This window comes from Pungitius pungitius, chromosome 16, assembly GCF_949316345.1.
Source record: "Pungitius pungitius chromosome 16, fPunPun2.1, whole genome shotgun sequence".
Classification (NCBI taxonomy): domain Eukaryota; kingdom Metazoa; phylum Chordata; class Actinopteri; order Perciformes; family Gasterosteidae; genus Pungitius; species Pungitius pungitius.
The window spans coordinates 8,204,363-8,230,968 of NC_084915.1; the positions used below are offsets into that span (position 1 = coordinate 8,204,363).

General features: G+C 43.2%; 5 protein-coding genes across 10 annotated transcripts; 3 read left to right on the plus strand and 2 right to left on the minus strand.

Annotated features, from left to right (window-relative positions):
• Positions 1-51: 51 nt before the first annotated feature.
• On the minus strand, positions 52-5,080 carry ccdc61 (coiled-coil domain containing 61). Of its 4 annotated transcripts, none has more exons than XM_062558275.1 (13): positions 4,757-5,080; positions 3,715-3,872; positions 3,549-3,631; positions 2,781-2,941; positions 2,516-2,668; positions 2,226-2,433; positions 2,038-2,138; positions 1,713-1,921; positions 1,551-1,629; positions 1,271-1,465; positions 1,161-1,191; positions 842-908; positions 52-747 (listed from the first exon to the last, which is right to left on the minus strand). In XM_062558275.1, the coding sequence occupies exons 2-13, from the start codon at positions 3,860-3,862 to the stop codon at positions 653-655; spliced, it is 1,530 nt and encodes a 509-aa protein (XP_062414259.1). In that variant the 5' UTR covers positions 3,863-3,872; positions 4,757-5,080; the 3' UTR covers positions 52-652. The 4 variants fall into 4 exon arrangements, with proteins under 4 accessions (XP_062414259.1, XP_037323711.2, XP_037323713.2 ...); XM_037467814.2 differs by having other exon boundaries at positions 1,158-1,191; positions 4,757-5,076; XM_037467816.2 differs by having other exon boundaries at positions 1,158-1,191; positions 1,713-1,918; positions 2,056-2,138; positions 4,757-5,075.
• itpkca (inositol-trisphosphate 3-kinase Ca) lies at positions 3,938-9,335 on the plus strand. The gene is made up of 7 exons (XM_037467825.2): positions 3,938-4,335; positions 5,874-5,973; positions 6,071-6,284; positions 6,788-6,992; positions 7,362-7,463; positions 7,543-7,614; positions 7,691-9,335. The coding sequence occupies exons 1-7, from the start codon at positions 4,324-4,326 to the stop codon at positions 7,895-7,897; spliced, it is 912 nt and encodes a 303-aa protein (XP_037323722.1). The 5' UTR covers positions 3,938-4,323; the 3' UTR covers positions 7,898-9,335.
• Positions 9,336-13,579: 4,244 nt separating this feature from the next.
• kcnk12l (potassium channel, subfamily K, member 12 like) lies at positions 13,580-16,279 on the plus strand. The gene is made up of 2 exons (XM_037467833.2): positions 13,580-14,102; positions 14,209-16,279. The coding sequence occupies exons 1-2, from the start codon at positions 13,727-13,729 to the stop codon at positions 15,201-15,203; spliced, it is 1,371 nt and encodes a 456-aa protein (XP_037323730.1). The 5' UTR covers positions 13,580-13,726; the 3' UTR covers positions 15,204-16,279.
• ppm1nb (protein phosphatase, Mg2+/Mn2+ dependent, 1Nb (putative)) lies at positions 16,134-21,839 on the minus strand. Of its 2 annotated transcripts, none has more exons than XM_037467820.2 (6): positions 20,742-21,839; positions 19,934-20,505; positions 18,606-18,723; positions 17,622-17,736; positions 17,472-17,532; positions 16,134-17,372 (listed from the first exon to the last, which is right to left on the minus strand). In XM_037467820.2, the coding sequence occupies exons 1-6, from the start codon at positions 21,145-21,147 to the stop codon at positions 17,361-17,363; spliced, it is 1,284 nt and encodes a 427-aa protein (XP_037323717.1). In that variant the 5' UTR covers positions 21,148-21,839; the 3' UTR covers positions 16,134-17,360. The 2 variants fall into 2 exon arrangements, with proteins under 2 accessions (XP_037323717.1, XP_037323715.1); XM_037467818.2 differs by having other exon boundaries at positions 17,472-17,535; positions 20,742-21,831.
• Positions 21,840-22,596: 757 nt separating this feature from the next.
• Positions 22,597-26,571, plus strand: rtn2b (reticulon 2b). 2 transcript variants are annotated; one of them, XM_062558125.1, is made up of 7 exons: positions 22,597-22,874; positions 23,605-23,812; positions 23,915-24,053; positions 24,156-24,225; positions 24,405-24,451; positions 24,643-24,701; positions 24,777-26,571. In XM_062558125.1, the coding sequence occupies exons 2-7, from the start codon at positions 23,631-23,633 to the stop codon at positions 24,895-24,897; spliced, it is 618 nt and encodes a 205-aa protein (XP_062414109.1). In that variant the 5' UTR covers positions 22,597-22,874; positions 23,605-23,630; the 3' UTR covers positions 24,898-26,571. The 2 variants fall into 2 exon arrangements, with proteins under 2 accessions (XP_062414109.1, XP_037323723.2); XM_037467826.2 differs by having other exon boundaries at positions 22,599-22,774; positions 24,777-26,570.
• The last annotated feature ends 35 nt before the right edge of the window (positions 26,572-26,606 follow it).

Genomic DNA, 26,606 nt, shown 5'->3' on the forward strand with positions numbered 1-26,606 from the left:
TTTGAGCAAGCTCCACTTCACCAGACATGTAAAAAAAAAAAAAGTCATTAATTCTGTTTTTAGGTGGTTTAAAAAGGGATCAGACGGAAGAGCCACAATTAACAGTCTCAGCATGTACACATACAATTCATAGAAATTTGGCAGTTTCACTATCAAGGGTTGTGTTCATAAACTTGCATGCAATGAAAATAGTATAGATATATACAAGTGTCCTTCTCTTACACAAACATCTGTCCTGTGCTTTTGGGACAGTGGGTCTACTTGGGCTGCAGACTCAAGCTGGAATGACATTTAACCACGAAATCTTGACATGATGACATGCGGCCGGGTTCAGGATTTACAACACTTGGAAGAGAATGCACACACTCACAGGGAAGAAAACAATAAAATATTTACTGACTGAGTGGACCGTCCATGCAAACTAGTTAAGTTGATTTGGTGAGTTGTAAAAAAAACATAAAAACACTCAGTCATCTTTTAAGTTAATAGAAACAAAAAAAATCATTTCAGTGCAGAAAAAGGAGCCCTTCACAGTGATGGCTGTAGTTTCCTTAAGTTTAACGGGAACCCGTGGCTTATGTTTGAAGCTCAACGTGCTTCTCCGGTCTGCCCCCGAGAAAGGTAAACAATTGCTGAGTTCTAGCAGTAGGTGTTAATGTCCTGTATCCAGGTCCCTCATGTACTCCTGAAGAGCCAATAGCCTGGCGTCGATCTCTGACAGCTCGGCCCCTGTATCTATGGAGTTCTCTGGGGTCGGAGACATGACAGTGTATTAACATGCTGCGTGGGGCCTGTTTTTCAACTCTGAACATTTTTTGCAGCAATTAATTGGATTAGTTACCTTTGTCATTCACTCTGTGTGTTGGAGTACTGCAAAATTGTTTCCTGGTCAAAAGGCCTCCTCTAGACTATAGACAGATAAAGTGAACATTCAAAATGACATAGAAAGCACACAACCATTTGTGAATGGCTGTTACGACAGAATTAGAATGAGAAGGGAACAGAGATATTTTCAAATCAACAAAGCGCAATTTTAAAAGTCATTCCACATCAATGAACACCATTTTCTTGAGTAACTCCAACCATATCTAATAAGTATATACATTAAAAAAAGAAGAAACTAACTGTACTGAGTTAAATTAATTAGAGTTACTCACCACATTTGGTCCGTTATGAGTTGGTTTCCTTCCTCTATAATCACAGAAAACCAGACATTAAAATAACCAGCTAAAGCAACGGAGACACAAAACTTGAGACGTAATGTCGTCACCTGAACAGATTTTGGGGCATTTCGTCCATATCTGCCAACGAGCTGGCGGAGGAGTTCCTACTCGCTCGCCGCTCCACTGATAAACTCCTGCCTCTGCTGTTGGACCGGGCCGTCTGAGGGTAGGCCTCTCTGGAGCGAGATCGGCCCCTCTCGGGGAGCGTGGGTGACGTCAGGTCCCTCCGTACCTTCCTCTGTCTGACACAGAAAAAGGGCCTAAAGTCATCGTTCCCGGCAGCGACACAACAACAAAGATGGTGACAGAAAAATATTGGCAACCGACTTTTTAAGGTCGGCCTCCTTCAGTCTGCGCTGCCTGTCTTGGATGTAGGCTGTCGGGTCAAAGCGTTGCACCTGGGACCCTGTTAGACAGGAGGCGAGTATATTTGGATTCTAACACATAATCGGCTGCTATTAACAGAAAGTGGGTCGACTGCTGCGGTACCGGTGGGAGACGGCGACGGCCGGGGTATGCGAGCGCGTGGTCCGGAGGAGTCTGCTCTTCTGGCTCTTTCCCCTGACCTTTGACCTCTGCCATCCATCCGTTCTCTTGATCCCGAGCGAGCCCTGACTGTCCCGTACCCCGACCTCCTCTCGCCGGACACCGAGCGATACGCTTCCCTGTCGACGCGACCCGCCACCGGAGTCACTCTGCTGCAGACACAAAGAGGACGATGCACCGCGCAGGTGAATAATGTCCAGATGTCGCATTTTTACTCCATGTTGTAAGTGAATGAAATAAAGAGCGAGAGAAAGTAAAGATATAGTACATGATTAGTTTGTCTAACCCTCTCCGTAGTAACGCCAGTTCGCTGGTCAGAGTCTTGACCCGAATGCGGAGAGCGCACTCTGATGCCCGCAAGTCCTCGAACTAGCCAGGGTAGGATAAAAATAAAATGAGTAAAACCAGCTAAGGAACAAAGGAGACGCCATTAAATCTTTTGCGTAAGAGGTGCACCTGCTCCATTAGGTGTCGCTGCTCCTGGCATCTCTTGCTCGCCGAACGTTGGCTTTTGGCCCTCTCCTTGACCAGCTGCTCCTCCAGCGTCCTCACCACGTCTCGCACCCTCCAGTCCTCTCGGCCAGCTGTGGGACCGCCTCCACTGCTCTGCAGCCGCTCCACAGCCTTAGCCATGGCATCCTTTTCTTCTTTTACCAGAGCCAGCCTGGAAACCGTAGGAGATGTTAAAAAAAAAGTACCATGTCAATTCCTTTTGGTTGCAGTGAAGCAATGAGAACGTGACCTACTCTGCTCGTAGCCGTTGTATTTCTAGTTCTGCAGATTTGTTGATTCCATGAGAGGAGACGGCGCCGAGCTGCGCCTTAAGAGCTCGGACTTCCTTCTGCAGTGCAGCCGGGTCGGGCTTACCCACATAGGGCAGGGGTAAGGGGTAGTGTATCCTACAAAGCAGTCAGCAAATCAGATGTGACTGCCGCAAAGGTTACCAAAAGCTGAGAAACAATTTTTTTATTTTTTATTTGTTACCATGTAAGTTGCAATGGAGAAACAAACCTGTCAAACTCCACAGTATATATGAGGATTAAGTATCTTTTGGCAGTGAGAACAGATGACTGCTGATGGCCATGAGGACGACTAACTACCCCTGCTTTTCTGTTACGAAGCAGCTCCAGATCCGCGTAGGTCAAGAGGTCAAGAGTAACAGAATCACTCATCTGTAGAAAAGAACCTCAAGTTAATGATCCAACATTAGAAATTAAACCAGTTGGGGAAAAACAACAACTTGTAATATCATATTTTTACTATGTAATGTATTTAGTCTTTATATGAAAATAAATTAAATAGCAATGAATATCTATTTTTCCATTTGTGGAATTGTGATATTAAAGTGTATTTATAACTGTTTTGTACTTTAATTATACTGTCCTAGCACAAATTTGATGGTGTTTTTGTGGTCTGTGTCTTACTTTTGTTTTAGCCACACACAGTAGCAATGTCTGAAGAAACCACACAGTCTATGTATGTGCAGTTTTACACAGATTTCTAAAAGTAGCCAAATTTTCCCATTGTTTCTCTTATTTTCCTCCGGGCCTTTTCTCCCCTTTTGGCTCCTGTTTTGAAACACTAATGAAAAGCAGAGAGGGAATAAGACATCTCCGGATAACTGGACATTTTTTTGCTCAAGTGGAAACATTAAATTCGAATGAATGACTCTTGCCTCAGCTCACACAGCCTGAAGCAAATGTGTGTCTGTTCAGATCTTTCTATTTGCGCCAACCCTGCATTTGTTCCACATGCAGAGAAGTGCACCTTCAAACGTACCTTTCTGACTGCGGATTCTAACATGCTGCAGAAAATGGGGAACTGCTTGAAGTTGCCAGTTTTGCGGGTGAGGTCCTCAATATCTGAAAATATATATATTATATGCAAGTGAGAATAGTGAGAAAAACTGTTTGGGCAATTAATCTAATACATTTATGCTGCTTACATGCTGGATCGAAGTCCCCTCTCCATTGATCCGCTGTCGCTGAATCAGAGATTTCCACTATCAGCAAACCCTTATCGACCTCTACCTTCACGGAAAACGCCACTCCTCGAAATACAATGTCCTCCATCAGCTCGGAGCCCTCCTCCATCTCACTGGGTCTGTGTAGGATAAGTCAGTTATTATATGTCCACCCCAAAATCACACTAACAACAAACTGGTTGTGTGTCATATTTTCTTTTCTTTTTTAATAGTGTTATATTTATACTTCAGGTGGATGGATTTTGCAGCTTTGTATTCACTCTGTTTTTATTTAGTAATACAATAACCTACAGGTAAATCATTAAAGTCGTTGGCCACAGGCAATACAGAAAAGGATAGATGAGTGTTATCTTGTTGTCTCCAGTTCTCCATCCCCATCATGACTGTCTGTCTCTCGCCTGTTCACCTGTCTCACCTCACGGACTGCGCGAATCACAACACACCGACAGGGGCGCTAGCGAGCAAAACCGAGTCTAGGTCAAAAGGTGTCATCGTTTTTATGGGGGAAAAAGTTCTAGATGGTCGCTCGTATAGTTCGTCGAGGACTCAGCAAACGCCAGAAGAGAAAACATGTTTTACGAGGTAAGATGGGAATGTTTGCGTCTCTTCCGTCGATTCCGCGCTTGACATCTGTTTTTATTCGTTCGCCGAGTTCAAGCGACACGAAATCAGCGCAAACGTCATATCTTTCACCGTAACGTTCCATGCACGCGAGACAAAGAGGGTGTGTGTGTGTGTGTGTCGACGTTACTGCTGGTTCGGCGTCATATGTGTTACTGAAATACACAACTCAGTTAACGTTAATTATCTTCTACTTGTCCTTTTCTGCCAATAGATCAGCTAGCAAGAGTCAACGTTAGCTACTGCTAGCTAGCCTCGACCGTCATCGCCCGTTAACCAGAGTTACCGTTATTTATAACTTGAGCTAACTTATCTCAGCTGCGTCTTAGTCGGTGTGCGAATAAACGTCACACGTTAAAGGAAGAAAACACCGTCAAGTTACCTTTTGGTCGCAGTAGTGATCCGTAATGAGGTGACTTGTTAACGTTAGCTAGTTACTCGTTGGACAAACATCGCAGGTGCGCTAGCTAGCGTTAGGTGAAGTGCGTGAGGAGGATAGCCGCAGGGTGTGCGGGACAGTACCGCTGCTCCAAAAGCAATTTTGGAAGCCGCTGCGGAGACAGGGAGCGGTTCAACAACCGGGAACGGTTAAATTCTTCTTCTGCACTTCGCTTTGAGGATGACGCCTCTTCTTTGGCTCGGGGGGGCGTGGCTGCCCCTGGTGGTCGGGAATAGACGCCACCTCTACACAAGAGTGAATTCCGTAATACTGAGAATAAATTGTGGTGGAGGAAGTAGCATATATTGTAATAATATAACAATGTATGTGCTACACTAGAAAGAGGTCCCAAATAATAGTACCCTCACTGAAAAATTGAGTTTGTGTATATTATTCGCATATTAAAACTTATTTATCAACATCATATTGGTTTTGCATTTGGTTAAAGTGCGGCTAATTTCATTGGCGTTCTATATATTGAGTATAGGTTTATCTCTAGTGCTCCCTAGCGCTTTATGAAACGGTTGTGTAAAACATAATCTACAGTGATTATTGTAGCTCAAATTATTATTTTCAAGTTGTCAAATGTTTAAAGTGCAGTAAAGAAAATTGGTATTTCCTTACAGAATATATGGAAGTGTAACTGTACAACATCAGATATGAAAATGATAATAGTGGACATACTAGTCCCTCCACTCGCAAAAATTGATTGTGTCCGCAACGCATTTTGAACATAATGACAAAACTGGGACACAACTTCCATGTTGACACATTGTTAACATACTATGTGTAATGAGTAGCAGAAAACAAGTTTTTGCTGTAAATGATGAACCTGTTGCACAAGACCAGAGTAGACCTCGTCCTCGCTTCACTCACACACTTAGGGTAAGAGTTGTTTCCATGGAGACGTTGATCACTCATCTTGCAAAAATTCAAGTGACTGAGTCTAAAGTCTGCTTTTTGTCAGCAAGGCGGAGAAAAACAGGCGGGATGAAGTGTGACCCACAGTGTGTGTGCACTAAGGAATGACTAACTGAGCTGTTTCGGTCTTTCCACACAGAGCTCCGCATGGAAGAAACACAAAAGTTGTGGGACTTCAACTCTCCTACCCATGACTCCTAAGAAACCTCATCAGTGGATGCAAGTGGTCGGACATGCAGGTTTGTTTATCTGGTCCAACTAGATTGTCATTTTGGTTGAATAATTAGTAGTTACACGTAGATGTAAAATAGAGTTTGTGTCCCTTTTCTTTTCCAGGGAGCTTTCATGTTGGGGATTATGGCACACTGCTGAAGAGATTTTGTGAGGGGGAGCAGCAATGCTACCTTAGGCTGATGGAGGATGTGTTGAGGCCCTATGTTCCAGCCTATCACGGTGTGGTGCAGCGGGACGAGCAGAATTATAACATAATGGATAACTTGCTGACCCATTTCAACAGACCGGCCATCATGGACTGCAAGATGGGGAGCCGGTGCGTTTAGATGAGACATGTTTTGTGATGGAGCAGTTTTATTTCAGGCGTATTTAACAGATGCGACCAATTGTCCTAAGTTCTAATATATTTTGATATATATCCTGATTATCAATATATTAAAGCGGGAAATAACCAAATTAGAAAACACCCTTATAATATGATATAACATATCTATTATAAATGTCATATAATAATATATATATATATATATATATATATATATATATATATATATATATATATATATATAAAACACATATTGACTATTTGTAAAATGTAATTTGAATTCCTCAAGGTGGGGCCACGCCCCGTTGCCTTCTATAGACCAGCTGCCACTGATTATGACTATGACTTAAAAAAGATGAAAATGTTAGATAACCAAGTTGTAAACTGCAACTTGAATGGTTGCCTGAGGCATACAACGTTAGGCCCAAGTACAAATAGTCTTTAATGCAATTCCGGATTTCCATTATCAATAACCGTGAGGTTGCCCTTCACAGCACATACCTCGAGGGGGAGCTGCTGGTGGCCAGAGAACGGCCCCAGCCCCGTAAAGACATGTATGACAAGATGGTGGCCGTGGACCCAGAGGCCCCGACGGTGCAGGAGCGATCCCAGCATGCAGTGCTGAAAACCAGGTACATGCAGTGGAGGGAAACACTGAGCTCCACAACATCTCTGGGTTTCCGTATCGAAGGATTCAGGGTAAGCTCCAAAGTTCATCAAAGATGGTTGTGTGAGGTCCTTGACTTAACTTAATATATATATCCTTTTTATTGGATATTTTAATGGGTTAATATATGTGAGTATGTAAATCAGTAAGTAATGATAGCTTCGTAGATCTGCATTACAGCATCACTGTATTATTATTTTTAAATAAACTAAAAAACAAATAATATTTTGTTAAGAGGTTTTTCACTCGGTTTATGTAACATGTCACACCTGTTCTACAGTGATACAAGACAGTAAAAACATCAAATATAATACTGATTTCAATGATACAAGATATCTAGATGTCTATTTTTATAGTTTAGCAGCTGCACATTTTGAATTAAAACTCTGTTTCCTTTGCAGAAGTCAAACGAAGAGTGCGACACAAACTTCAAAAGAACCAAAAGCAGAGAGCAAGTGATTGAGGCACTGGACAACTTTGTTGATTCCAATACTCACATTGTGGTGAGTTTGACCTCCATTCAGGCAGTAGATACTTTGGGTCTCTCCTCCTTTCTTATGAATCCTGTATCGTTCCCTCCAGTGGGGATATCTCAGACGGTTGAAACAACTGCGGCAGGTCCTGGAGGCGTCAGACTTTTTCAGGACACACGAGGTTAGGAAGTGGAAAGCGATGATACAGCACATTGGTCCAGTGGTGGGACTCTCTTCTAACAGATGTGTCCCTGCAGGTGGTTGGCAGTTCCTTACTGTTTCTACATGACTGGACAGGTAGAACAGGAGTCTGGATGATTGACTTTGGAAAGACGGTGGTATTACCGGCACACCTCACCTTGAACCACCGCACTCCGTGGGAAGACGGCAATCGAGAAGATGGCTACCTGTGGGGTCTGGACAACCTTATTGATATGCTGGCCGACATGCTGCCCCTGACCTGAACTCATGTCCAAACGAGTGGAAATTCACTCCTAACCCCTCCGTCACCACTCGTGAGCGAGTGACTGCAGATGCAGTGCAGTGTGTCAGAATTGGGAGAATTAACTTTGTACATAATAAGGGTGTGAAAAAGGAAGATGTGATTGAACAGATTTTCTTTTAGAAAATTACAATAGCTAAGATAAGATCATTGGTGATTTATGCAAATCCCCACCCAAGCCCTGTGAAGTTTGACCTACACTCACTACACTACACTCAGGAGACGCCGACCCAGCGGTCTTATTTTAGCGAAAACATGTACAAGCAAAGACAAAGACGACTTGGCTGTTTGGGAAGATCTGCAGTTTAAATGTCACACTGTGTCATTAAAATGGTGCTAAAATGTTAGTGGACTTATTTCTCTAAAGTTACGGTGTGTAACAGTATACAGTCTACAGTTAGGGGGCAGAAATGGAATCTAAAACTACCGCGTGAAAATAAGAATTATTGCGTTTTCGTTACCATTATGCATGATGTCACCAGATCCTACACACCCTTTCATTCTAGCCCTTTAATGAATTGGTTCTCCTTATTATTATTATTATTATCATCAATGGTTTTCCTAAGATTGTGAACAAATTTTCCCATTTGCAGCTGTTTTGAAGATATATCTGAAACCGCTACCAGGAAAGTTGTTCCTTTTGCACACAAGGATTTATGTTTATTATAGGGCCGGGACTCGATTAAAAATATTAATCTAATTAATTAGAGGCTTTGTAATTAATTAATCGAAATTAATCTAATTTTAATTGCATAAATATTTGACTTGAGAACAGTGAGAAGTAATTTTTTCACATGGATTTTTATTTTTGTTCACTGAGAATCTATGAGAATTGAGGTTGGATTCAAAAGCATCAACAGGTGTGTGGTGGAACAGTGCAGGGAGATAGCAGGAAGGCTGAAGTGTGGAGGATCCTCAGTTCAAACCTGCTCTCTCAGAAGGAGGGTTTGGTTGCAGTCAGGGCTTCAAACTGTAAACTTTGAAACAGTTTTGAGGTTTAGTAAACAATCCCAAGGTCTAATATGAGAAACGGACCCAATGAGGCATGTGCTTGAATAGCACAAGGGAACAACTGAAGGGCTGCAGGCTCCAACCTGCTGTCTGAGGTTGTGGGTTCATGCCCCTTCATGCAGACATCACTTCTGCTTTGAAAGAGTTTTGAGGTTTGAGTAGCAGTTTCAAGGTTAAATACGAGAAACATTTGTGCATGGTGAGGTAGTGCAGCACAAGAGCTGAGGAGCTACTGTCCTTACCTTGTGGGTTCAAGCCCAGTCTTGGGTTTGAGCCTTTGGCTTTACTTCAGGTTTGAGTAGCAATCTCAAGGTTAAATACAACAAACAAAGGGTTGGTTAGTGTGTGCTGAAGTAGCACAGTGGAAGAGCTGCTGCCACAAGCCTGCACTGAACTTGAAGGTTGTGGGTTCAAGCCCAGTCTTGGGTATGAGCCTTTGGCTTTACTTCAGGTTTGAGTAGCAATCTCAAGGTTAAATACAACAAACAAAGGGTTGGTTAGTGTGTGCTGAAGTAGCACAGTGGAAGAGCTGCTGCCACAAGCCTGCACTGAACTTGAAGGTTGTGGGTTCAAGCCCAGTCTTGGGTTTGAGCCTTTGGCTTTACTTCAGGTTTGAGTAGCAATCTCAAGGTTAAATACAACAAACAAAGGGTTGGTTAGTGTGTGCTGAAGTAGCACAGTGGAAGAGCTGCTGCCACAAGCCTGCACTGAACTTGAAGGTTGTGGGTTCAAGCCCAGTCTTGGGTTTGAGCCTTTGGCTTTACTTCAGGTTTGAGTAGCAATCTCAAGGTTAAATACAACAAACAAAGGGTTGGTTAGTGTGTGCTGAAGTAGCACAGTGGAAGAGCTGCTGCCACAAGCCTGCACTGAACTTGAAGGTTGTGGGTTCAAGCCCAGTCTTGGGTTTGAGCCTTTGGCTTTACTTCAGTTTTGAGTAGCAATCTCAAGGTTAAATACAACAAACAAAGGGTTGGTTAGTGTGTGCTGAAGTAGCACAGTGGAAGAGCTGCTGCCACAAGCCTGCACTGAACTTGAAGGTTGTGGGTTCAAGCCCAGTCTTGGGTTTGAGCCTTTGGCTTTACTTCAGGTTTGAGTAGCAATCTCAAGGTTAAATACAACAAACAAAGGGTTGGTTAGTGTGTGGTGAAGTAGCACAGTGGAAGAGCTGCTGACATAATCCCCTGCACTGCATTTGAATGTTGTGGGTTCAAGCCCAGATGTGGGAATAGCATTTATAAAGAGTTTTGAGGTTTAACTCACATGCTCAAGGTTAAATAGGAGAATCAAAGCTTCCAAAATGTGACCAGGACTGGTAGTGTAGGGGTGAGTGCAGGGTGCCAAAAGCCTCTGTGCGCACCGCCAGTGGGTTCAAATCCCACCCGCCAAGTCTTGAGCACACTACCGCGGAGGTAGTAGTGGGGGCATTGTCCCCACTGGTTGTTTCAGAGAAGTGTACCCTGGGGGTTATGCAGAAACACAAGGCGCGTTCACTTGGTTATGATGGCATTGTCAAGAATGATGAAGAATCTTTTGAATGATGAATTGAATTTGATGTTAATTGCTTTGCTTTAGCCTTTTAGCCACTTATTAGCCATGCTAGGGTTCCACCTTTTTGACGGGATGAGTCAGTAAAGATGAGCAGATGTGTTTCATTCAGTGGTCACACTGACATGAAACTTATTACAGCCTCTGAGGGCATTTTTCAAGACAATCACATGGTTGTCTACTTCAGGGCATCCTGTGGACAACCTTAAACTAACAGTCTGGCACAGGGTGTAGATTTGTTTACCCTTTTTAGTGCATCCACCCTCCAATTCTCTGTTACATTCAAATTCAACTCACTTGTGCCTTTACCAATGCAGTAAGGATGAATAGCATGGTTGATCCTCCAAGATGCACCAATCTGTCTCTGGGGCAATATCCCATTATGATTTTTTATAAATGTCAGTTACCCAAAACTAAAAAAGGATTTAGGAAGAGCCACCATGTCCCTTGAGGGTTGAACCCAGATAAGGTTTAAAGTACAGAAACTTGGGGCATTTGGCATTAGTGACAGGGACGTGTAGATTGCTCCATCTAAGATCAATTAAATAATAGGTAAAAAATTAAATTATAATTAAAAATTATAAAAATATATGTAAGGTCAATATATATATAATATAATATATTATTAGGGCCGGGACTCGATCAAAAATATTAATCTAATTAGAGGCTTTGTAATTAATTAATCAAAATGAATCACATTTTAATTGCATAAATATTTGACCTGAGAACAGTGAGAAGTAATTTTTTTCACATGGATTTTTTTTTTTGTTCGACCAATTCCAGCTGACAAATGTAGAAATAGCATATTTAGAAATATAGTACTTTCAGAAATTCAGGTAGCCTATAGGTAAGTAGACCTTCTGTAAACTATGCTTTTTTAAGTAGACCAATACTTTCAAGTACATTCAGAACATTGTTTTTTTCAGACGTGGACTTAGTTACCCTGGTCCTTAAACATCTGGTGCAATGTGGGATGGGTGTGGGTCCTTGTACTCAGGTCGGGCTAACGTCCACGCTAGCTGCTAATTGTTTTGCGTTGAGGTGATACTTGAGGCTCGATGTGAATTCCTTGTTGCACAGCTTGCACACAACCATGCTCGTATCGATGCTTCCATCCGTGTGTTTTTTAAAATAAGATTTCCCATTCACGGGGCCACCCGACACGGTCTCGTCAGCTTCTTCGTTCATGTTCACTGTGGTTTGTGGTTGTCTGAAGTCATGAACGCCAGTTGGTTCTCCAGTATAATCGGTCCTCCCGAAACTCATCCAGTGAGAAACGTTCCGCGGTGCAAAAAGTTTATTATTTAAGTTAATGGTTTCATTTTCCCATTTAACTATATATTATTTTCATAAGAGACCGATAATAATCATTTATTCTGAGACATACAGCCTCACAGTCACAAGCAGGTCTGTAGACACTCAAATTTAAGGCTTAAAGGCAGTTTATTGCTATTTAATGGATTTTCTTATTTCAAGAGCAGTGACTATGGTATGTGCTGCTCTGTCAAATTTATTTAATCAGTTCAAGTCATAAGTATTTTATTTTGTTTTAAACCAAATAAAACTCCATATTTAACTCCTGACTCCTTATTTATAATTCCTGCGGCTGCAACATTGACAGGAACTCCTGAAATGTGCATCTTTTTGTCTCCGTGGTGCTCACCAACTGTTTCAATCCTCCTTCGAGGCATTTAGGTTGATTCAATTTGATGTTTTTACTGTCTTGTATCATTGAAATCAGTAATTTAGAACAGGTGCGCCTGTGTTACATAAACCTGGTGACTCATTTAAAAACCATAACAAAATGTCATTTGGCTTTTAGTTATTATTTCATAATAATTATAATAATTTATATAATACAGTAATGCTGTAATGTGCATCTACGAAGCTATAATCTGATGTGCATACACACATAATTAAAATATCCAATAAAAAGGACTGTAAACCTGAGCTGATCCAAAAATATGAATTCAACACCTGATGCAGGGCTGACCGGTGAGATGAAGGCAGATGTGCTCTCTGTCTTCCGCACCTGTGTGCTTGTGTTATTCAGCCTTCAGAGGGCAGGTGGAGGGAACCCCTGCCCTTACCTGCAGCCCCAGATGAGATGAAAGGGACGAGCAGACACAGACACAGAGTCGTGCTCCACGAGTCCTCCCACGCAGTCTGCAGCAGCGACAACAAAAAGCCCTCTGAGAGGCTGGAGGCTGCACAACACAACCACAATCTGACCTGCCGGCTACTGAGCAAATCCCACCGCAGCACTTTGGAGTTGAGTGCCTTGCCCGAGGGCCGTGGTGAAGATGGAGGGGTAAGGTCTGCTCTATGTTTCATCGACAGGTATCCATCTGAACTGGCCCGGTTTTTGCCAAATGTTACTTCTTTAATGTTTAGGCCGCAGCATAATATTTTCAGTAGCAGGGGGAGGGGGGGTCAGAGAAGGCCCCCCTGGATACAACTGAGTGATTAAAGGAGCAATTATGTAAAGCAAACCATGACACTTGTAACCCTTCACGGTGGAGTCAAATCGAGGCGTGATGAAGGACGAAAAAGGGGAATGGTGTTTTCAAAATGAGATGACTGCACCAATCAGTGGGTGCTCAAAGGCAGAGGGGTGGGCAGGGGATGATGATGTCAGTCTGTGACAGATGAAACATCAGGCACCCTCTCAGTTTGCACAGATAACTCAAGAGGCCCTCCCCCCCCCCCCCCGCCACGCTGGTCATTGCTCGTCAGATCCATGGAGCGAGCGCAGCAGACCGACGCCGAGTGGACGCCGCTGTCAACGGAACCAGGTACGATGTGCGCCGGCTTGTAATTTACTTTAAACTTAATCAGCTTGACCCGTCTGTAGATTACATATTATAAACTGCTATTGACTAAAATCTCTTCATGATTTGAAATATATTTACTGATTTAGCCAGGGTCCAATGTTTGCAGTCAGAATTCTGTGGTTTAAATAATGTTGTAATGTTAAAAGGGCAAAAGCTATAAAAAAGTTCTTAATAAAAAATACATCATTATTTTAACTTCCAATTTTATATATCTATTTTTCATTCCTTTTCTTACAGACTATTCTCTTCAAATGCATAATTTACCTCTTACATCATTAAAGCAGCAGACTCATTTTGGAGCTTAATGCATTGCTGTGCGTGTAAAAGCGTGTTGTGTGGCGGGTGACGCATGCTGCACATACTGCGAGTGTGTGACCTGGTAGCACTGGCGGAGGTGGTGCATGTGGTGCACCTGTGCTGCTGCTGTGCTCATGGCCCAGAGGAGGGCGGCCGGTGGCTGCTGCTGCCCCAGGGCGCCCGTGAATGAAGACAACGCCCGGTTCTGCCTGCTGGCCGGGCTCATCCTGGTCTACCTGCTGTGTGGAGCCGCCATCTTCTCAGCACTGGAACACCCCTTTGAGCTGCGCGCACGGCGCCTCTGGAAACAGCAGCTGGACAACTTCACCCACAGATACCGGGTCAACCTGGGGGCCCTGCACACCCTGCTGCGTCAGTACGAGGAGGCGAACGGAGCCGGGATCAGAGTGGACACGCTGAGGCCCCGTTGGGACTTTTCCGGCGCTTTCTACTTTGTTGGTACAGTGGTCTCCACTATCGGTGAGTCTTGGAGCTTTTTCTTGTTGGCTTTCGAGGGAACTCAAACGTTTTTAGTTCATTGTTCTGACCTTTTTAACTTTTTTTTAATGTTGTCTCTCTGCTCCAGGCTTTGGAATGACCACACCGGCGACCATAGCTGGAAAAATCTTCCTAATCTTCTATGGTCTCATCGGCTGTGCCGCCACCATTTTGTTCTTTAACCTCTTCCTGGAGCGGATCATCACAATGTTAGCATACATCATGCGCTGGTGTCACGAGCGCCGGCTGAGGTGTGCTGGAGTCTGGGTTGTGTCGAGCAGGGAAGACTCCGGCGAGGAGGACAGCCTGGAAGGCTGGAAGCCATCGGTCTATTACGTGATGCTGATCCTGGGCGTGGCGTCGGTCGTGATCGCGTGCAGCGCCTCCACTCTGTACAGCCCCATGGAGAACTGGAGCTACGTGGACTCCCTCTACTTCTGCTTCGTGGCCTTCAGCACCATCGGCTTCGGGGACCTGGTGAGCAGCCAGAGAGCGCAGTACGAGTCTCAGGAGGCCTACCGACTGGGCAACTGCATTTTCATCCTGATGGGGGTGTGTTGTATCTATTCGCTCTTCAACGTCATTTCCATTATCATCAAGCAAACGCTCACCTGGATCGTTGGTAAGCTGGTGTGCTCGGGGCGGCATCAGTGCTGCTCCTGCTCCAGACACGGATGCTGGTGGTTCTGCTGCCCCTGCCTGAAGAAGAGGAATCCCAACCACATGCGCCCGCTCGCACGCGTCAGACAGAAGCGCTTGAAGCGCAACACCGTGCAGCCCATCGCGTCCCACCGGCCCGCAGGAAGACACCGCCGCACCGACGGCTCGGTGGAGACGGTGTGCGACAGTGAGACGGACGCTGGCGCGGCCGCCGTGGGCCGCCGCATGTCGGGGGAGATGATCTCTGTGAACGAGTTCATGGTGTCCAATAAGGTGTCTCTGGCACTGCTGCAGAAGCAGCTGAGCGAAACCGCTCATCAGGGCCCGCGGCAGAGCTACAGCCATCAAAACGGATTCTCTGGGGGTGTTGGGGCCTTGGCCATTATGAATAATCGCCTACAGGAGACCAGCATGGATAGGTAGCATAGACACCCATAATCCAACCTATTTCCCTGAATTGCAGAAATCCTCAGTGGAGCCACCACAGAATTCTGTGAATAATGCCCTTCCAATTTTCAACTTAAGCAATTTCAGGTCTGTGCTGACAAATGCAGAACTACCACCTGAATTCTCAACATCCAAAATTTGATTACATTTTGTTCTGTGTAGACTAAAAGACAATTTAAAGAATTTAACATCTCTGTGAGGAAGGGTCTGATGTTCTGAAGTGATTGGCTCGTTCAAAAGCAATCAGATGAAAGAAGCCATGAAGGGCCACTTAGAGGGGACTGCTGATTTAAGAGTGCTGCACATGTCGTCTGAGATCCTCATGAATATAGCTGAATGTGAGGTGGTAGTCGGTATTAGTGAATATACAGACATCAACACGATATATATATATACAGTTTCCGCTTAATTAACTAACTGCTTGCACAGCATTCAACGTTTAAATTGTGATTTGTATTCAAACAGAGGTTCTCAAACCCACACAAACACCCAAAAAGAAGCTTTTTAATTTGTTAATTGTTCAGAAGTCGCCAAGCTTGTTTTTCATCAATGCACGTCATTGATATTCATAGGAGTCATGAAATAGCGCCGTGATCCAGGGTTTTAAATAGAGCCGGTCTAATCAAACCAGGCCCGTAGAGGACGTCCTTAAGTCAAAAGTGCTTTTAGTCACAGTATCACATCATCAGAGCTGGGAGCAAGATTCATGCTCCTCCTAGCTCGAGGAGATCCTTTACTATGCAAAAAAACAAACATTGGAATCAATTTTGTGTTGTACTGCATCATCCACAGTTTTTTTTAGTCAACAGGACGATGATTGTCAGGAGAAGAGCCTCCATTTTTCTCTAGTTTCCACGTTTAATACATTCTTTGATACTTTATTTAATCGGAGAACAATGAGAGAAATGGTGTTTTAGGGATTTATTTTGGGTAAAAACACTGCAAGTTGTCAATTAAATATTATTTTTTGGTGTTTAAAACAGCAATGACTTTTAACCTGTCATTTCTATACACACAAAATTTCTGAGATGATGAATCCATGATGAATCCATGATGAATCCATGATCCAATATATGACGCTGATAAAACGACCCATCCCAAAACTGGACCGTTCTGATGCTGTTTGTTTTATCTTCACTATATAAAAAAATGAATAAGGCAGCACAGTACATTTCAACCAACTTCTGGAAAAAAAAACATTCCACAAACACTGGGTAAAATGTTTAGAAATATGGTTATTCGAAAATGGAAAGACTTGCAAAAAATATAGTTGTAGAACTTATTCACATAAAATTGATTTTGATTGATACTTTTAGTTCTGAAATAGTCTACAATCCAACCGTTACATGCAGTATGGATATTTTGATGATAATTTATCAAATGATTTTAACAATTAACTCCTAACATATCACGTAACTTAAGCAAAGTGGATCTAATTCTATATGTTTCAAATAAACAAAAATCATAGAAGTAAACTTCTTTTCAATAAAGGTTTAGATTTTGAGAGAAATTTACTTTTTTTCTTGAATAAGTGTTTGTATGCGTTGAAATAGCAATTAAACATTATATTCGTTTTTATTTTTGTCTCTTTTTGCTATGAGGAAAAGCTAAATTTGTGCGCTCCCACCTGCCCCCCCGCCGCTGGCACCGCTAGCGCTCCATGTTGCAGCCGATGGATATATGTTAGCCGTATGTTAGCTTCTGGCTAGCACTTACCCATTTACCCTCCTTATACATCCTCTTTAAAACACAACTCTACATACATATCCTCATTTGTATTTTCATACAACGACATTGTACAATTTCACAGCTAGTTATTCAGTTTTACAGTAGAATTCTCATCTGTATTTTCTGTTCACTGAATATGAGGCAGAGGTTTGTAGCTGGATCATGTCTCTGAGTAGGTTTTACAAAATGTCCTGCTTGTATAAATATAAAATGTATTAGGCTTAATTAGATCTATTTTGCATTGTATTTGTTATGCCAAGATACTGTTTTCTAGTATGATGTAAACCAACACTTCTGTCAGTTCAACATCTCCCTCTTTGTCAAAGTGCACACATGAAGAAAACAGTTTTAATATTGAAATGAATTACAGTCCTTCCATGGATCCTCGGGGACCAGCCCGGCTTCTCAAGAGCCTCCCTGCACAGTCAAAGGAGAGAATAATGGTGAATACACTCCACTTTGAGGGAAATATGCCTTCTACTGGTTTCAATGGGACAGTCTGGAGTTTGTACTCACATTTGGTAGCAGGGGCTTGTGGTTGTCTCTTTGTTCATAGTAAGCAGAAATAATGCAGTTCCTTCTGCAACACACAAGCACGGTGCCATTTCACAACCCAGGGGACACATGCAGATGCACAACACAACTACACACATCAACACCTCGTACTTGCTCTGAATGCCTCCTCCTGGTGGTAATCCGGGGATGTCTGAGGATGCGAGGATGGTGAGGACGGACAGCAGGTCGGGTTCTTCCCCTCGGACGCACAGCTCATCATAAATCTCTGTCAGATATTAAAGCAAGAATATGGAGAAACACTTCTCAGATGAGCACGTTTGGAAGTGGCAGGCAACTTTGACAGATTTGACATGTATCTAAAAGATGGAGGATTCATTTGTTGACAATATTACAAACACAGATAAAGTGTTTGCAATATTGTCAGGAAATGAATCAACCACAAAAATTCACAAAACAACTTGGAAAGTATCTCAATTAATTCAGCCCTAAGCTATTGGTGCTTCCCGTAGTCATTGCACAAACAATTATGGTTTCATTTAAAAAATGTAAAGTAAAAACATAAAAAATTAAATTAAAAAAACATTACTCAAACTATGCGTTTATTAATTGATGCTTTTTGCATCTTATTTGCCAGTATTCTGAGGGTCCAGTACCCACGCTTCCTGGTCACAAAGGAAGGTGTCTGAAGGGTGGCTGATTAATTAGTTTGGGAAGGGTCTATGGCAGAGAGGGAAAATCAGGCTCTGGCTACAGTTGAGTTTGAGTTGAGTAACAACATGTTCGACCAAATTGCAAGTGGCCAGTATATGAAATAATTTAAATCAATGAAAAGCTAAATCATTGTGAGACAATAACATTTCGGCCGACGTGTTTCACCTCTGTTTCTCTGCATGCAAACTGTTCACCTGCATTCAACCAAAGTCTGGATTCATCACGACAACTCGGACAACGCAAACAGAAACAGCAACTCTTCCTATTGGCCCTTTTTGCATAGGAATGCAGAATTCAGCACACGAACGCCGACATGTACACATCACTGATCTCAAGAGACCGGCGCGGTGTCAGGATTTCATCATTGAGACAAAGGTGCCTAACATCCACTCGGGTGCCTGTTAATCTAAATGGTTCACGCACCTACTACTTTGGACTCCAGCAGGTCCTCCAGTTCGGCCTCCTGGTGCAATGCCTCTGCTGACAGCTGGGGGGCTCCAGGGAAGCACAGCAGGATGATGCTGATATTGTCCAAGCTGCCCTGTGAATTAATGTGGGATCATCAGAGGGGAATGATGAGTGATGATGACTGACCTCGCAAATGCCAACACCTGATACATCACTACATCTTGGGTGAACGGCTTTTAGAGTTGGATCATTTTCACCCCAAAGTCACCTCACAGGCGCATAGGAGCGGCGAAATGTAAATGGAGCGTGGAAGAAGCGGTGACATTTTGAGGTCATCGTGCACATCAGAGCTGAAAACCGGTTACGCAACGGAGTGACATGATGGACGTGACGGCCAAACAGAGTGCAGCGTGGAGGTTAGCATGTGCTCTTCATGGAAGAAAATAGGGGATGAGTTGATGAAGGGAATTTGCCTTGTTTACTGAGGGAGAAAATACAGGTATGTATCAATTAAATTATGGGCACAACGTAACCCTGAAAAGCTCAAGTGGTTTTAACCAGCTGATTCCATTATAGTACTACATATATACTATATACTATATAGTATACTATATTCCACTGCACAGTGAAAAACCTCCTTTAGTAAACACCCTTAAATCGGGCTGTTATTTAATTATTTCATCACTGGGGATGTAATCAAATAATTATTCTCCCTCACTGGTATAAAATAATTTTTTATTTTCAAGTCCAACATGCAATTGTAATTTCTTGAACATCAACCTTCAATATCCTGCATTCTCGGAGTGATTCCCCACGGGAACCCAGAATAATCCCATCCCACCTTTAAATTGGTATCTCACACTATTGTACACATAGAAAAGCAGCCAAAGCCGAACAAGAGGTCAAAGCTGCTTCTTTGGTTCACTTTGATGTGGGCAATATCATGTTTAAAGTGGCTTTAAACAACATTTTCTTGGTGGTTGCTTAGTGACAACCCCACCTGAATAATCACCTGGTTCTTAATCTCATCTGTATTCATTTTCTGAATGAAAATCATGTAGAAGATGATTGTGCTTCATTTGGTGTGTGTACTCTGAATCAAATCACAACTTTTGCTCATTTACCAGGTTTCACATCAAGACAAGCTGACCCAACACAGTCACAGTTTACGGGATTGTGTTATTCCATAAAATCTATTTCCCATTAAAAACTATACAACATACTTGTTTACTGATATTGTAGTTATAATCAGTATTTGCCCGTTAAAACTACGTAAAGTGTAGAAATGCAATACAAGGAGGTCCAGAAAAAATGTGCACTGGTTTTAAGCCGCTGGGTCTGACCTTATAGAGACAGAGGTCAATGACCTGGGTGCAGACGTCCCTCAGGTCGGTGCAGACGCTCAGCCGGTTGTGGATGAAGGCACACAGCTCCTCGTTGCTGATGATGTCCCACACCCCGTCACAGGCCAGCACCAGGAACTCATCTGCAGGTGAGCGCTCCACCACACACACCTCTGGCTCCGGTGACACCATCTGCTGGGTGGGCGTCCGGTTCTCCGCCCCCTTGTAGCTGAAGTCCCCCAGGGCGCGGGACACCGCCAGGGAACCGTTGATCCGTTGGATGGACACGGAGCCGCCTGCGCTTTCGATGCGCTCCTTCTCCAGGGGACTGTACGGTTTGTGGTCTTCGGTGGAGAAGCAAACCTGGCCCGACCGGCACAACATGGCCCTGGAGTCACCACAGTTGGCGAAGTAGATGTAATACGGCGAGATGAGGGCAGCCACCACAGTGGTGCCGCCCCTCTCCCAGCCTTCTCGACGCGCCGCAGCGTGCAGGTGTTTGTCCGTCTGCAGGAAGCCCTCCATCAAGGCTCCTTTGACCCTTTCAGGGTCGTCCTCTGGTCCTATCCCACCTGTTTGCACAAAGATACAACATGAGAATATATATCTATATACATTCTTACTTAGAATAGGATAGATTTTGACAATATAACGAGAGGAATGATAAAAAGCAATATAAGCCTTATCTGCAGGGCGAAAAAAAGACGGTTTCTAGATCAGACTTAGACAAAGGTGAGCGTCAAGATGACGTCACTGCACACCACTGGTTAAATATGTTGTATTCATCTGTGCATGGCGCATCCTTTACCTGTGGTTAGGATCTGACCCAGTAGGTGCTGGGAGCAGTACTGTGCCACGTTGCTGCCTGCATGGCCATCGAACACAGCGAAGAAGCTCCAGTCGGCCAGCTCTCCACCCAGCTGTGGCACACAGTTGTGGAAGTCCTCCATGTTGGCCCTCCATCCCTGCATGCTTCCCAGGGCGTAGGTAAGGCCCCAGCGGGCACAGCCTTCCTCGGTCAGCTTGTCCAGGACCGGCCGGTCCAAGTAGGGGCTGGGAATGACCTCCTCCCTCTCCCCATCCCTCGCTTGATCTCCCTCGGCGGCTCCTCCGCGGCCCCCTTTGAAGAAAGAGCTGACCCTTTTCTCCGTCTCTTTCACCAGCTGCCGCATAAATGCCGGCATCTCCACGCTGCCCTTCCTGGAGGTCCTCATGGCTTGTGATGCGTGCTGATTCTTCCTTTTCTTCCCCGGTGTCTGTGGCTGGAGCGGATGACGGAGGTGGGCCTGATGCTGGGCCTGTGCAGTGTCTGCGTAGCCCTGCTGCTCCAGGGCTCAGAGCATGGCCGCCTGAGCTGATAAACGCTCTCAGTGCTGGCTGCTCACCCCCCTCTCTGTGCTCATCTCCTTTCCTTCTTCTCTCCTCTCTGGAGACCTCACCGATCAGTGCTCTCTCTTCCACTCATCCTTCCTCTGCTTCTGGTTCTCTCCTCTGCGCTGCTGTGATTTCACTCTCTTTCCCACTTTTTCATAGCTCCTCTCTTTCACCAGGTCTCTCCTTGTTATTTTTCCTGCCTTGACTGTGATTGGTTGGCTATTTATGTGCACCAATCGCCGCTTGCTTCTACCGCCACTGTCTTGTTTGAGCTCAATCTCTCCCATCGTCGTCCTATCGGAAGCTGTGGCCCTCCCACATGTTTGGTAATCTCGACGTGTGATCGGTTGGGATTACGAGCTTCCACCGCAGTGGATTACAGGACTGTCGGCCCTTTAGCCCACAGTGTTTTACCGATGGGGGAAATAAGAGACACAGTGGCAGAAGGTTTATGCACACGGATGAGCCGTTTGAACTGATATTACACTTGTATACATTGAATATGGTCGTGGTGTATGTGTTGTGTCACTGCTGGGACTAATGACTGATCATCAATTAAACAGAAATCAAAGCTGTATTAACTACTGAATTAAATGTCAAATAGGACTCTGGAATTTTTGCATGTCTTTTGGTAGATATCCAAAAGACATGCAAAACGTCACTTTGGTTTTCAATGATTATGCGTGTCACCAAACATTATTTAAAGCTTTTGTTTTGGCATCATTCACCAATTAACTGCTTAATTCTGTATTCTATAATATATTATTTTGACCATTTTGAGGCCATTTTATAACTTTTCATCTACATGACTTGTTGAAAACAAATTCTAGTGTGACTTTTCCCAACTTTATACATCATACTATACAATTTAATATTGTCATCTTAAGTATATATTTATCATACCACTATTGGTATAGTATGGTATATACTACTACTATTGTATTTTCCATTCCATGATTTGTCTTTCAAAATAATATTATGACTTTTTCTATATTGACTTTTATTTACTTTTTGCGAGATAGGCCTAACAAAAAGGTGTTTTTTTAACACACTACATTGTGACTGTATTCATTATTTTGAGTAGAATGTTTCAACCCCGACCCCCACCAGACACACTTTGAAATCAAAATTCTGCCCCCGCTAAGGGCCATGCACGCTGAAGTCTCAGGTTCCCTACTTAAGTGTGTATGTGAGAGAGAGAGAGAGAGAGAGAGAGAGAGAGAGAGAGAGAGAGAGAGAGAGAGAGAGAGAGAGAGAGAGAGAGAGAGAGAGAGAGAGAGAGAGAGAGAGAGAGAGAGAGAGAGGGGGGAATCGGGGGTATCCAATACAGGATAAAATTAGTCCAGCCAGGCCTTATACTGCTGACGGGGCAGTGGCGGCCAAAAAAAGCCTGCAGTGTGAGCCAACGGTGGAAGCACAAGGAAGCTAGGAAAGCAACCGAGATCAGCGCTGCAATGGCCACCAAACGTAAGAAAACAAAAAAGAGCCACCAGGGAGCAGGTGCACGGAGTCCAGCTGTCAGATGGTCGAGGGAAAGAGTATTTATTCTTTCCTCTCTTCTGGGCAGGTGTGAATACAGACCACCAGGGATGACTAGTTAATACCGAGGGCTGCATGTCTTTCATTTGGGGGACACATGGGACTCAACTAAATGAGACCATGTTGCTGAGTGAATGCTGTTCGTTTGTTCCATTCATAAAGATCAGACGTTGCCTGATACAAACAGAAGATTTATGAGCGAGATATACTTTTCCTGCTTATGCTTTTTTTAAATTATAATGTACTTGTGTGCACAGGTTTAGAATCGGGGGTTATGCCATGCTTGGAAAATGACGGCATCAGTATAAGTGTCTCTGTTTTTGCCTGACCAGCTTTCTGTCAAAATAGATGCTTATAAAATGGGTTGATGGATGTTTGTGTGTTTGTTTGTTTGTTTATGCATGAGTCAGTTGCTTGTAAGTTGTCTTTTGAAATACACATTTTTGTTGTTAGTGTCTAAGTATATTAAGTGTAATATTCCCAAGTGTGTTTCGTTTCATGCTTGAATCCGTAGTTGGAACCAAATTCACTTACTCCTTTTTTAAATGGTGTCACTTGCCACAGAACTATATATGTATAAAACAAAAGTAACTAAATCGAAGTCTGAGCCTAACCCTATATGGAAAGGAACATGTCTACCATGCAAATACAGCACCAAAAATAAATGACAGTGCTTCCCTTGCTATCAGGCATCATCACAACCACTGCTACTTTAATTCATACCGCCATGTTTCTAACGTGTGTGTCTTCCTGAGTAGTTGTGGACCTGGTGTACTGGCGTAAGATGAGAAAGACCGGTGTGGTGTTCACGGGTTTGGTGATCAGTCTGGCCAGTATGTTCCAGCTCAGCGCCATCACCGTGCTCTCCCACATCTGTCTGGGTGTCATGTCTGTCACCTTCATCCTCCGTCTTTATTACAAACTGCTGGAGCTGCTGCGCTGGAACTCCGGAGTCCATCCCTTCCAGTGAGTCTCTCGATGTTGATTTAGACTTCATTTGTGCGTTTTTACAACCTAAAGCCCGCACTGGATGCTGCTGTGCTGCTTTCAATGAGTCCATCTCTCCAGGTCATATCTGGATCATGACAGCTCTCTGACGGATAAGGAGACGGTGATGGTGGTGGAGGAGGTGGTGCTGCTGATCGCATTTGCCTGGACAGAGATCAAACGGCTGATTTTCATCGAAAGCATGATTGACTCAATTAAGGTCAGGGTCGCACACGTATGCACGTTGACTCAGTGGGAATCGACTCATTGGTTGATACGTCACCTAACGATGAGATAAATGATTCTTTTTATCCTCCTTCAGTTTGTTGTGCTCCTGTATCTGCTGTCCTATGTTGGAGTCCAGACGAGTGGACTCACTCTGGTGATAACCGGTGAGCTATTCATTCCAAAATGAAGCTTTTTTTTATTTGCCGACTCTTTGATTAAGGTCTGTAGGTGGAAAATTAAACTAGGGCCACCACACAGATTGTGTTTATGTATTTACATCAAGTTCAAACAAAAATGTACCATAGTACTAAAACCATTTCTCCTTTGTATTTGTCTTTGACAGCTGTGATCGTTATTTTCTCCCTTCCTCTGTTGTACAAAAAGCAGCAGGTGAGCAATTCTTTTTTTAAATGTTACAAATAAAAATCCTTCATTGAACTGCAACATCTACTCAAGCAGAAAGAGAAATGACCTACCAGTGACATCACTTGATGATAATCACCATGAAAATGACTCGAGAAACAGAATATGGATACAGAGGTGCTGTGAATGCACTGACCCGTCTGACCCTTTGCTTCTAGATGCGGATAAGGAGGATGGTTAGAGCCATCAAAGCTTTCGTAAAGAGAATCAAAAACATGCAAGTAAACTGCTCTTTGAATATTATATTTTCATGTAATCATGCTTACATAATACGGAAATCTTTTTGTTAAAGGTGCTTCAGTCTGTGTGAGGCAGTGAGACCTTCTCCTGCTGCGCCACCCGCAGGGGCACCTACACCTACATCTACACCTACACCAACACCTGCAGCCAAGCAGAAAGCCAAGTCAAAGTAACTTGTTGGTTGCATGTCGAAAGGACCCCGGATTAGGAATTTGAAACGCGTTGGATGGATACATGCTCTGCTGGGCCGCTTTGAGGGGACCCTCATTTCCATTTCTTCGCCGTGGTGTTTGTTTATGGGAGCAAGTTCTAATTGATCCCGGCATCTGAAACAAAGTGGCCATCCACTCACGGAGAAGGAGTTGAAATGTACAAGGAGAGATTTTTGTATTTACTGAGATGCTTTCTGTGGGATGTGTTTAATATAACCAGTTCACAGAGCACTGTTTTTTTCCCTTTGATAACAGGTCTATTTTTACATAACAGTGAGCACCGTGTTCCTGTTAAGCTACAGATTTATTCATAACAAAGAAGTAGTATTGCTGCTCTCACCAGGGAGCAGCATAAATTGTTAGCTGGCCAGAATATATCGGACATGAACTACACCTGCCATTAATTTACATGAACGGTTTTGCGCTTGCTACATTTAAGTATTAGCAAAAGCTTTTCAAGAAGCAACATTTAGCAACTTTTATGAGAAATAATGAGTACATTGCTCTTCATGCTCATTGTAGTTTATCAGGTTCAACACAGACTTTCTGCTGCTCGTGGTTAATGATTAAAGTAACAAGAAAACGTTTACCGTCCTGCAATAACATAAATAGCAGAGATTTTTTGCTCTTGATTTTAACTGCTGGTTATCATGGAAACAAGATGTGAACACACAACAGCTTCAGATGCTGAATGCCATGATCCACCATGTACACCAGCAACTCTTACTTTGTGCCGAGTGTGCAGACAGCTGCATTTAGCGGTGGAAAATGTTCAAATAGAACAGTCAAAATGCAGCAGAGGGAAAAAAATGCTCTGTAGAGTTGATCTGAACTACTGAGTTGGGTCATGGAATCGATTGCTAATGTAAAACATATCACTAAAAGCTGTGTGGAGCTTGCCAGAAGCCTTTTGTCCACAAAGTAAGTCTTACAAACACCTGTTTAGCAAAGGAGCAAATGCAAACCCTTTTCTGACAACTGTACTTATTTATCTGCCAAACTTGAGCTGGTTTACATTCAGCAGTTATTTTAATTCAGATGTTTAGATGGCCAGCTGCTGATGGCATGTCAGGTTAATGTTATTGACCGCGTAGTGCTCTCTAGTGGTCGGCGTTTCCGGCCTTGAGACGCAACTGCACTCATACCAATGTCTTCATGAACTGACTTCATTTCACACTGCATCCTTTAAAGAGAGCTCTGGTCATTTTGAGTGAGGAATGAAAATAATGGGTCAATACAACTTGGTTATTAAAAGAAAAAGTACATGATATGATTTGGGTTTAATTTGACATGTATTTTTGTAATTTGGGGGAACCAGCCCTCTTAAAGACGCATCCATGCTACGGCTTACCTGGGTAAAATCTAAAAGGCCTTTAATCAATTTGACTCCCTATTTTTTCCTGTTTATGTAAAATTGGCATCTTTATACGTGATGTTATATTCTTTTTTGATGTATGTTGCTTAACGTAACAATAAATTGTGCAAAAAACAATGTAATCATTAGAAAGATGTTTAAAGTAAGGCACAATATTGCGCTTTTTTTTCCTCATTGTTGTCACTTTCCTCTTATTTTAGATTAACCTTCTTTCTACATTGTTGTTTCCTATTATATTGCTCCAAAATAAAAGCTTATTTACTAAAAAAATTGATTTTGCTTAGCAATTCTTAAT